Genomic DNA, 12,094 nt, shown 5'->3' on the forward strand with positions numbered 1-12,094 from the left:
GCTTCTCCTGCGGGGAGCAGTGAAAGCGAAGTTCGGAGCGGTGCCGTCAGCCCCGCTCACACCGCGCTGCGGGGCTGTTACAGCCCTCTGCGTGTCCCGCTGCCCTGCGATGGGACATCCCCGCTCACGAGCCCGGCTGCATGCGGACACGGGACTTCATTTTGGGGAAACCTGGGCAGATTTTGTTATTTTTGATTGTTTTCTGTCTCTTCTGGAGGGGAGCTTGTCTTTCACGCTGCCCGCCGGGTACCGAGCGGCGTTACGGGCTCCCAGCCCCCGCCGAGCCAGGGGGACAAGCAGGCGGGCTCCCGCGGCGTGGGAAAGCGGAGCGGGCCTCCGGGGAAAGAGAATGGCGAGGGGGAGTGATGCGGGAGGGGGTGCCCCCCGGACCCGGCTCCCGCGCAGCGCAAAGCGGTGCGAGCAGAAGAGAAAGGGGAGAGGGCGGAGAGGGCAAAAGGGGGGGACGGGGACCCCCGAAGGGGCAAAGAGCGGCAGCAACCCGACACCCCCGCTCAGGCGGTGCCGCGGCAGCGGTGACGGGGGCGCTCCCGCACCGGCTGCACGGGGGCGCCACGTGAAGGGAAGGGGTGCCATGTGGGGGGGGGGGTGGCGGGGGGAAAGGTGGGGGTGTGCATCGCTCGCGGGGCGGTGCGGCGCGCAGGGCGGGCACCGACGTCAGGGCGCCGCGTGCATATTGATGCGGGGGCCCGGCCGCTTTCGTCAAGGAGCAGAAGGAAGCAAGATGGCGGCCCTGTAGGAGCGGGGAGCGCGGCGCCCGGCTGTGCGTGCTGGATGTCGGCAAGGCTGAGGGACGCGGCAGAGGTCAGAGCGGGACCCCCCGCGCCGCCCGCTTTCCCCGCGGCACCACGGGGTGTCCGCGGGGCCGCGCCGCGTTGCCAGGCGTCGTTTTGGGGGGTGGGCGCCGCCGCGGCTCCCCCAACATGGCTGACTGACAGAGGCGGCGGGGGGCGCCGCGGGCCCCCGCCGCCCCCTCCCCGCGGGGCCGGCCCCCAACTTTGCCTCGCCGCCCCTCCCCGCGCCTTTGTCTGCGCGGCGGCGGCGGCGGGGGACGGCGGCGGCAGGCGCCCCGCTGCTTGAGCCCCCTCCGTTCGGCCGGCCGGCCGGCGGCTCCCTGCCGCGGGACTGCCCCGCTGGGACCGGCTTTCCCATCCCCAACCCGCGGGTTCCCGGGTCCCGAGCGACCGCAGCGGCGGCTGGTCCCGGCTTTGTGCCGCTCCCCAGCCCCGGTCGGACACAAAGGCGGGCGCAGCCTCGGGGAAAGGGGAAGAGAGGGGGGACTTGCGGAGTTTGGGTAGGACGGGAGCGGGAAGACAGGCGAAACGCGGTGCTGGGGGGCTCGGGAGAAGTGTGTGCGGTGGGGAGGGGGGGGCCCTCGCTGCGGGGCCTTCGTTTTGCCGTGCGATCTACACGCGCGTTTTGTCCGCGTTGCTAAATCCTGCCGTCGGAGCCGCTTGCACAATGTGGCCACGGGAAGGGGGGGAAAAAGAGTTAGTTTCTCGTGTATGTTCCCCTAAAATAACGCTTTCGGCGAGGTCAGGCTCGTTCCCCGCCAGATGACAGACAAGAGCAGGAACCTGACCACATTGGCGAGCCGGACGCGCGGCACCGTGCGCTCGCATCGTGGCATTTATTGGCGTTGAATCACCCCCTCGGATGCTAGCAATCGTTCTCGTGCCCTTAGTTAAAAGGAGGCTTTTCGGCTCGCGGTCTGAGTCTTGGTAATCTAGCAGACCCCTCTCTGCTAAGTAATTTTACTTTTCGGAGGGTGAGGTGAAGGGAGAAGTGATGTGGTCGAGCGTGTGCTTCCATCGAAATACTGCAACCAAAGATCTCATCGTAAGATTTGTTTTCCATGATGAGCGGCATGGAAACGTGCAGGCTTTGAGCAGTGATCAGCAGCTCTGAATATCGGTTCAGCGTTATTCTTCTTATTTTTTTTTTTTTTTCCTTTTTTGAATGTGAAGTTTAGGAGTTTCAGAGATTAGGAAGTAGTGTCCTTCCAGTGAAAGCAGGTCAGTGGGTGTTGTTTGTCGGCTAATGAGGCCGTTCCATTTGCATGTTAATGGCAAGTTGACTTACTGCAGCAGGGGGTGAGTGTAGTAACGTGTACATTCACTTGTGTATCTGCATGTGTATTCCACTACGGCACTTTCTCTTGTGGTTGTAAAGTGCAAAACAGGACGTGGTTGCCGGAGATATTCAACAGGGAGATGTTAATGGTCAAGAGTCGTGTATAAACTGATGATAGGGGGGGATCTGACAGAGTTAAAGGGGGAAAAAACAACACAGTCGTAGATGTGGTGTCCTTTTAAGAGATGCCCTTGGCATGTCAGGCTGACCGTAAGTTATAAATCATCCCTTCTTCTGGGAGTTGGACAAATTTCCTTAAGTGGTGTGTGATGAACGTATTGGTTCCTCTTACCAGTAGCCACGGAAAATGAGCACGTTTCTCTGAGCCCTTAGGGTGCTTGCCCCTCAACTACTGTTACGTTTCCCAAAACTTCTTTCATTCTTAGTGGGTTTTTTTTTCTTTTCCTATATACCTTAATTTTTTGCACCCCTCCGCATAAAGGCAATCCTATGCAGTTTCTATATAGATTATAGTTTGTATCTTATTGCTAAAGGTCTGTAACTAAAAATGGCCATGTAACAGTTTTTAATAGACTGCCACACAGAAACGCTACTTTTCTGTGCTTTCTGTCTCAAACGCGTGGCTCTTTAGTTGCTACTGTCATTTGACATTTTCTGTTCTCACTTGCTACATATCTGTATCGTCTGTTTAAAAAAGAAAAAGTCTCAAAACTGGATACAAACTGATACTTTGCTGCATCTTCATTAGACTTGTGTAGTTCTTTTCCTGCTCTCAATTTATAGTCTTTCTATTATGTTTAAGTCCCTTATGTCATGAAAACATTGGTAAATCTAACAAGTCAGGAACTTCTAGTTTGCCAGATCTGCTGCTGTTAACACTTTGACTGAATGTGCATGTCTTGGATTTTATTCTACAGAAAACCAACAATTTGGAATCAATGTAAATAAATCAGTGTTGGGCAATATTTTATCTTTTCCTCAGAGTCACGGAAAACATAGTGTGAACCCTGCCACTGAAGTCAGAAAACATTTAAACCTAGCAACCAGGGGGTAGGGAGGAGGAAAGAAAGGGAAGGCAAAGGTGTGAAAAATAACAGTGCTTCAGTAGTGGGACTAAACTGCTGTTTACATGAAATAAAGAAGTCAAAAGTCATCTTTTGGTGTAAGTAGTTCTTTCATTTGGGGAAGTGACATAAAAAAAAAACTTTGTGAAGGCATTCAGGCAACCTCAGAAAGTGGTTGGGTATTGCCCATTTCAGATCTAATTATTAACAAACCTTCAAAAGAAGAAAAAGTTGAATGGGAGACACTGAGCCTCCCAAATTTGCAGAACTGTCACTGGTCATATTAAGGCTTTTAACAAGGACTTTGGCATTGTACTGATTTCTGGCTTTTAGCCAGGGAAACTGGTATTGTTTTGATATAGTGCGCATGGTCCTAGACTTTGGCATGTCAACATTGTTTAAAGAACAAGAAACGTGTGCCAACTGAGGAGTTATTATGACGGAGAGATTTCCAAGGTCCCTTGTTGGCACCAGTGCTGTGTTGGGTAGCAGGAATGGGAGGTTGTACATGTTTTGGTTTGTGGGTGCAGAATCAGGAGAGCCTGAAGTTGTTGCTGGAACAGAGATTTCAGCTGCCAGAGTTGAAGGAACCATTGTTCCCTCTTGCCCAGAGCACTGCAGATGCTGCTGGTACTGTGTCTCCTAAAGGAAGAGAAAAAACAACCCCAACCCCCCCACCTCATCATGTTGTGAATGCTCCATCCCTGGCAGTGTTCAAGGCCAGGTTGAACAGAGCCTTTTGTGACACAGCTTAGTGTGAGCTGTTCCTGCCCATGGCAGGAGGGTTGGAAGTTGGTGATCTTAAGGTCCTTTCCAACCCTAACTATTCCATGATTCTATAAATCTACTGTTCAGGTGTTGAAAAACACAAAGTTGGGGTTGGACTAATGTTACTGACCCTGTTTGGGATTACAGAGAGTGCTTCACTTCTAAGTTACTTGCATGGGCAGTAGAGTGGTTTTCTCAGAGTATGCCTAAACAGTGACTTTAAATCCTTTGCTCTCTTTCATTCTGAGTAGAAGATGTGTCGTGTGTTTCCACAAGTAAGGTTCTTCTTTAAAAAAACTGTCCATTTTTCAAGGTGGAATTTCAGATGAGCTGTCAAATTTGGCTTGTCACAGAGAGTGACCCTACTGCCTCTCTCACTTGACTGCCACACAGTAGCTCTAAGCATGGTAGCAGCATCTGTAAGCCAGCTTCACAATTGGAGCCTGAAAGTGGTAGAACAAAGTTGCCAAGTTTCAAGTAGAGTTGGTGGTTATCTTGGAAACTGTGCTGGAGAACACAACCACAGATGATTTTGCCAAATAATATACAGTATTTATTTAGTCCAGCTCTCTGATTGCTGTTAAGGCAGTCAGCCAGCAGCAGTAAGTGTTGTGACATCATTCTGAAAGGCAATGTACTGGTTCTGAAATGGAGTGGGATGTACTATGATTCATTATTAAAAAAAAAAAAAAAAAGAAAAGCTGTAGTCTGAACAGAGATAAGGCATATGACTGCATCATGGCTGAAAGCCAGAAAGGGAATTATATGAATCAGTCACACTTGTAGCATTATTCCAATCCCATACTCCGTAAGGCAATGAGTACCTTCTTACTCATTTAATGCTTTTCTGCTGGAAAAATATCCTTTTGAACACTGAACAAGTAGCTAGTAACAAGTTGCCATAGTTCCAGTTGGTACAGTTTCAGATCATTACTGCTCACGTGTTCGATTTACATAGCTTGTCCCAATATCCTAGTTAATAAAATGTTACAAATGGAAAGTACCATGAGTAATCATCTTCTCAGTCATCCATTGAAAAGAAGTTACTTCTGCCTTCCCTTAGGGTAGACAAGTATCTTAAAAGAAAAATCTACCCGTTTTCCCAAGGAATTGCTCTGTGGGTGGAGACAAAGGTGGTGGGTGAAGGAATAAAATTCTGAACCTTTAGCATCAGATGGACTAATCCCAATGACAACTGATGAATGACCCCACAAAGTTGCTCGGGTTAAAATACTGGGAGTGTGCCTCACATTATGTAGCAGGGAGTAACAGAAGGAGATATAGGAAGAATGGCTAACTAATTTCACCCATGTATCTCTCTCTGTTCTTGGAAAAAATAAATAAATAAAGCCCTGCCTTACAAGAGGCTCAGAAAGAGTCTTTTACTAGTTGTTCATAGTAGAGGATTAAAATCTGGGGACAATTTAAATAAAGCTGCTATACTTAGAAAAACATTTTAACAATTAAAAGCCATAAAGATTTAGATTCCTGTGTATCATTTCAAGCAGGCTTGTTCTTCTCTGTCAAACACCTTACAAAAAGCTGAATCATCTCAGCAACCTGAACAAAATTCAGGCTGTCCTTCAAAACCAAAGTTCTCCGTGGAGGTGTGGATTTCAAATTGGAGTGTTATTGTCATGTAGCATACATATCACAAGAAACCCCAGCAGGAGTATTCTTACAGAGAAATAAAGACTTGCGGTATGGAGGCTTCAGTTTGACCTAATTCTCAGTGTGTTTTATTCCTCTTATTAAAAATAATAATAGAAAAAATAAAGGCAGTATTTCTGTTGCAGTGCATGATGGAATAGGCTTGTTCTATGCTAAAGTTCAGCAAGAAAGGAAAATTCAGCATCTTAATCCTAATCAAGGACGCTATTTCTTTTAAGACAATTTCAAAGAAGTGAGCAAGTGACTGGTCAGCTAGATAAGATATCCAGGAATAGCTAAATAACCAAATACCTCTTGGAAGTGTCTTTCACGGGTACAGGGCAGTAGCCCAGGCACTTTCTGGTTAGTTACTGTGATGCAGTGTAGACAGCATTAAATATCTTAATGTACTCTACAGCATTACCTCTGACCTCAAATATAGTTCACGTGGGTTCCCATCATATGAAGATTGGTTTCACCACATGTATGCATCGGGGAGGAGAAGTTTCCAGGTTTAAGTCAAATTTTTTGGAGACCTGTAAAGAGCAACATGACTTTACGTGAGCGCCCCTACACTTAAACTTACATTTTTATGACAAAAATTTAAACAACTTGTCTACTTAATCTCCTTTCTAATAATGCATAAACAGTCCAAGCTTTATCTTCTAATATCCTGGCGTGAGCTGCTTTAGGTCACATCATGTTGGAAAGGGATTTGGCTCCACTGCAGTAATAGTCTGGCTTACCAAGCGGGTAGATGTTTAGGTCAGGAGGATGACTCTCCATGCGGTTGCACGCACGTGGCTAGAGTGTTTACAAACAGTGTCCCAGCATCCTCGGCAGCTGCCTCCACGCAGCCAGTGAGGACAGAGTTCTAGGAACATCCCTGGTCCTCAAGGGCGGTGGAGGAGGGAGGGGGAAAACTAAAACCTCACAGTTTAAGAAAACATATCGCAGTTTGGGTTTTGGCTGAGCTTTCTGCATCTGTGTTGCATTCTAGATCCTTGGGTCCTTTGTCAGATACCGCTGTTTTTCCCCCGCTCGAGCGCAATCTGGGCTGTGTTGACGTGTTTGCTTGGAACAGATTGACCCTAAGTATGAGATGGGGGGTTAAGGGAATTGTTACAAAGGTTTCAAATGATTTCTGTGCCTCCCCCTACCCTCTTTAAAAATTTATAAGGAATTCAATCCCTGAAAGATTTCATGACAAAACAGCTCTTGCAATACAAGAATCCCACTGTAAATGGGTATATATTTTTCCTTAATGAGGCATGACTCACTGCCTGTTAGCATACTAGAACAATTCTCTTTTTAAAGAACAAAAAAGAAACAGTGAATCCTACTAACTTTATAAGTAAAATCAAATAGCTGAAAGTCTTTATTACTTAATGAGACATGTTGACACAAAGAGGCGTTGCTGTTACGAAAGCTAATACCACTGCAAGGCAAGTTTTGGATCTCCATTAGACGTAAGAAGCTTGGTGGAGATTTCTGCATTTACTCAACCAAATGGATAATGCCATGAATCTGTTGTTTAAAAAGGAGGGGGGAAATGAAAAGGAAAAAGGAGGGGGGAAAAGTGGTGGAAATTATTTGTGTTGTGTTGCCAAGATGGTTTCAGGAAGCACAGATGAAAATATGTTGTAGCTGGTCAGAAGCACCCAACTGACAATATGTTTCATGCCCTCCCCTCTGGACCTAAACCAAAGCTGTCAGACAGGTTTTCATCTCCAAAGGCACGTAAAGCCTGTACAGTGCGTACACTGTGGGCAGAGATTCTGCTCCTTATCCAGAAACATTATTTTCCAGTCCCATGCACAGTTTTTGGACTTTCTCACGCAGTTTTGCAGCAAGTGCTCGGGATGGTGTGCAAAGTGCACTGCTTGCCATGTAAAATGAATCCTAAGAACTGTTTTTTTCCTAAGCAGTTGGTCCAAGTGTCTCTTCCATATTCTGAATTTGTCTAGATGAGTCATGGTATTCACCATCATACAACACAGTATGAAGGACAGTCCACAGACCTTGTTATACACATAACTTCTGCTATTAATTGTATGTTCACATTGGCTGCTTCCATGTTATGTTTATGTAGATTACATCACTGTATTTTTGTTATTACACTCCAGTGGTTCTCACCTGTCATTTATGAGACACAATTATTTGGGTCACATCCAGAACCTGCTTCTGTTTCATTAAGCTCTTCACCTCCTTTTGTTTTGTTTTCTGACTTCTTGTTGACCTACAGTTCCAATTACTCTTGCAGCAGCTGGCTAGCAGAAGCTAGAAAGCAAGAATAAATAATATATGAAAAAATATGTGACAAAGGTATTTCTGAGTTTGCACTGACTATTTGTTCCTTCTCTGGCCACTTCTAGTGCTGTTAGAGAGATCAAAGGGCATATACTAACCCTGGGCCTGATGCTGACAGAAGAGTTTTGCCTTCAACTTTAGTGTCCTTTAGTAAAACTTTCCGTATTTGTCCCTTAGCATGAGAGACAACAACTGTTTGTGCAATACTCACTCCCATTTCATGCTCCTGATACTTTTTTTCATCTTTGTTTAATCTATTTGTTCTTTCGGTGCTACTTTACTTGTGTTTGAAGTCACATACTTTGAAGTTATACAATTTTTATACTTGCCAAAGGACACAAAACTCTTTCAGCTCTTATGTAAGCAAAAAGGAGAAAAGAATGATTGCATATTTCCTCTTGTGTGCAAGTAGCATTATTGTCCTGTTCATGGTAAAATCAGGAAAATGTATTGTTGCAGTAAAGCAGGAGTTGCTCCCCTCCTCCCAAAGTTACTAAAGTTCACAGAAGTGAGATATTTCCTAGAAGCTTGAAGTTTATGTATAGCTTAATAAAAGGAATGCAATTTGTCCCTGAAAGAGAACATATGAAAGCTGGAAAATACATTGGACTCGCCTCTCCCTGGAACATGGAGAAGTGTGTGTGTGTATGTGTTACAGACCTTCACATATTGTCTTTTCAAATGACAAGATTTCTGTTCCCCTAGCACTCCTTTGCTTATTTGTCTGTTTGACTTCAAACCAAAAAGGTCTGAGGTATTACTAAAATGGCAACGTTAAAAATCAAAACCACAAAAGTTGAGCAACTGAAAAGGGTCAGACTTAACACTTATTTAACACACATAACCAGTAGACATTTGGGGGGAAAGAAAACCTATGCTAGTGATTGTCCATTCAACGTGCAATCAGTTTGTGAGTGTACACATCACATACCCAGGAGCAAGAGAAAATATTGACCAAAGAATGAAGAGCACTCTCAATATTCATAAACATGAAAAGTGCACACCACAGAAAAATACAGCCTTTCAGTTCCTTGCTTTTTCTATGGTACTCTCCATACTTTCCACAGAACATTTTTTTTCTCTTCAAATAAGTTTGGACATGTACTTTTCTGTTTCCCTGTAATCCTTACTGCAGAGAAGAAGCTTTTGTCAGTGTGAGAAAATAGTAGAAAAAATAAAAATTGTGCTAATCTATTTTATTTCTCTGTTACCATATGTAATGCCCAAGAAGTGAGAAACCAGGTAGGAAAGCAGATTTCTATGCATTTTCCCACTGTGCCTATGTTATACACTTGACAAGATGTTAAGTAATAGGTGTTTTCCCTCCCACCCCCAAATGCTGTCAGCTGACTTGTGATCCTGCAAACTGATGGCAGTCCTTGCCATTTTCACAAAGCCCTATTCATTTTCGTTGGGCTCACAGAGCTGCAACAGCCTGCTTGTGTAGAGTCACTTGCAGGAGTGAGGCACCTAGTCACATATTTCTTCTTTGAGCAGGGAGGAAATGGATGGAAAGATGCAGGTATAGAAACTCGGAGCTAATTTTTGCTTTTTAAAAACTCAACCTTTTCAAAATAGTTGCAAGTTAACATGTATTTTTGCTTTAAAATATAAACTCTGGCTAATGGATTGAGAATAAGTTTTGCCTCTGGAAGAGTGAGTCTGTAACTACCTACCGAATAGCTGTTTTATTCTTGAAACAGCTGCTACTAGCTGGTTGGACAAGCTAGAACATGAGTTTAATTCAGGATGGCAACTCTTATGCTTCTAAATATAAAGAGAGTGGATAGAGTGAAATTAATTATTGCACGTTAGGAGGCACCTCATATCCCAGGCACAAAACAGAATCCCGCTGTGCTTGGGGCTGTACAAACACAGCATATTTGTCCCAGTTTGCTATTTAATTTAGTAAAGAAGACAAAGAAAAGGGGTCTGGAAGTGCACAAGAGGCCAGAGTGTTAGTAACTCTTGTTTATAACGCAAAGCAGAGGCAGGCAGCTCCCTTCCAAAACCCAAAATATTTGCAGTAAATAAGGCAAAGCTGCTATTGCTACCTTCTCCGAGTGTTGCAGAGTTCCTACTCAGCATTGCTACAGTCTTTTCCCTAGGGTGACAATATTAATGAGCAGCCAAAACATGCAAAGAGAAAGGATACAAAATTAATAAGCAACAATTGGGAGCCAAAGCACACACAGATCACGCAACAAGGCACGAACCCTGCTGGAGCCATTCATTTCAAGCGCCTTTTCCTTTTTTTTCTTTACTTTTTTTTTTTTTTTTTTAACCCTAAAAGACATGCAGGAAAGCTGTGGTGTAGATGGGAACTGAACCCGTATCTCCTAAGCCCCAGTGCTTTACCCGTGACACCCTCCTTCCTGCTCATTCAGAGTTTTACAGATAGTTTTCTCTGCTTACTAAGATAACAGAAGTATCAATTTTAAGAAACAGAAACCAGACTCTCAGAAAGGAGTAGCTTTTCACTTCTTTCACAAGTTGGTTTTCAGTAGCATTTTCTATTGATTGACAGAATGTTCTTGGGTTTTGCTGCATCAAGCTTCAGACCTTTAAACCAGTAGTGCTCATCCAAAACAACCCAGCAAATGAATTACTGTCACTTATCTCCTTAGGAAAGAGGATGGCTTTTTGTGCACTGCTTTGACTGCAGCAGTATTGAAACTCTCCACTCCCAAGTGAGAAGGGGTGCAGGAAAGGATGTTATCTCAGTTTTACTAGTGCTGCAGATGTCTCTGGGTGCCTCCAAATAAATAAGCAAAATGTCACAATGAGCTAATTAAAAATAGTTTGTTGTGTTGGTTAATTGCAGTGTGTGAAACAGAGTTGTGAAATGTCATTTCAATAAGTAGGTACTCCAGTAACTCTCATTAACCTTTAATACCCTTGATCCTCCTATTCATTCAGGCAAGATTTCCCACAGTCTGCAAACTGTTCGTGCACATCAGCTCCAACCTACTACACAATTCCTGTTTTGATCTGTTTTATCAATTGAAGGTCTGTTAAGGGTTCACAAACCCTAACACTAATATCATACTCAGTAGCAAAACTCAAGGGAGAAGAAATAAACCACCACCAAAACCAACTTTAATCTGTTGTCAGAAATCTCTGCTGGAGATGGGATATGACACAACTGTAACAGTACTCATAGCTTTCTGTGCAACAGTCACCTGTTATCCTAGTCCTGAATCAGAGACAGGAAATTTTATTGTCTCTCTCTGGTATTTGAGAGTTCTTTTGCTGTGGGTAGTCATAGCTCAGCCTGCCTGTTTTGGTACATAGTGCATTTAACTGGGAGCCTACCCTAAGTAACTTCAGCACATTCACAGGCTTGTGATACAATCCATGATGAAATGCATTTGGAAATAAAATCCAGTGGGTAATTTAGCTCATGCAGCATCTCTGGATACTGACAGAGGCAGCTGACTGTGAAGAACAGATGGATTTTTCCCTGCCATGGTTTGAGATTCAATAGTGCTTTGGAAAAAGATGGAGCGGGAGCACTCAGACTTTCTTCCTGCAGTTGCTGCTCTCCCCACGTTGGTTTGGAGTCTCAGCCGGCCGTGTCCCCACGTGGCTTGCGTGCACGTGGCTGTGTTGTTTACAAACACCATCCCAGGTGTCCCTGGGGCGAGAGGGTGCCACGCTGTGGGATCCAGCTCCCTTCACGCAGCTTGCGAGACACCCTGGTTTTCACCCACACTCATGGCTGCTCATAGCAGTCGTGGCCAAAGGCAGGGCTGCGGTGGGCCGATGGAGTCTACTAGCTCACACGGGTTTGCTCAGTTTGCACTTAAGCAAAATTCAGGCCGGAGTTTCGGGCAAGGTTGTCCACACTGAGTCAAAAATAGAAACTTCGTTGCTTGACAGCGTAGTAGCGCTGGAGAGCGCTAGCTAGACACACAGCGGTGAGGAAGGTGCTTTTCTGCTTTCCAGAGATGCTATTAGGGAATTGGGTAACATTTACAGTAGGGCAGGATTTCAGAAAGTCTGTGGAAATGAATGGGGCCTTTTTTTTTATTTCCCACTAACAAACTGGGCAGGATCACTTTTTGTCCAGGTTGTTGATGGGTCTCAGTGGAACACAAGTAGCTTGGAGCACTTAGTATTTGAAACTGCAATTGCATTACCACTGGGAGAAGACTGTCTTGGTTTTGCTTTGTTTCAGCAGGCCGTTG

At 45.1% G+C, this 12,094-nt stretch overlaps 1 protein-coding gene and 1 long non-coding RNA gene across 2 annotated transcripts in view; one reads left to right on the plus strand and one right to left on the minus strand.

The window, feature by feature from the left end:
* LOC133215407 (uncharacterized) overlaps positions 1-12,094 on the minus strand; it is a 136,872-nt gene that overhangs the window by 68,666 nt on the left and 56,112 nt on the right. The window lies entirely within an intron of this gene.
* Positions 665-12,094, plus strand: part of TET2 (tet methylcytosine dioxygenase 2) — a 73,666-nt gene continuing 62,236 nt past the window's right edge. Inside the window, exon 1 of the mRNA XM_061359423.1 lies at positions 665-822. Coding sequence (XP_061215407.1) covers positions 793-822 — 30 coding nt within the window. The 5' untranslated portion in view covers positions 665-792. The remainder of the gene's footprint in view (positions 823-12,094) is intronic.

The sequence above is a fragment of the Neopsephotus bourkii genome, unplaced genomic scaffold, assembly GCF_033783945.1.
Source record: "Neopsephotus bourkii isolate Nb327-2 ecotype Australia unplaced genomic scaffold, CSIRO-AGI_Nbou_v1 NB_977, whole genome shotgun sequence".
In the NCBI taxonomy this organism is placed as follows: domain Eukaryota; kingdom Metazoa; phylum Chordata; class Aves; order Psittaciformes; family Psittacidae; genus Neopsephotus; species Neopsephotus bourkii.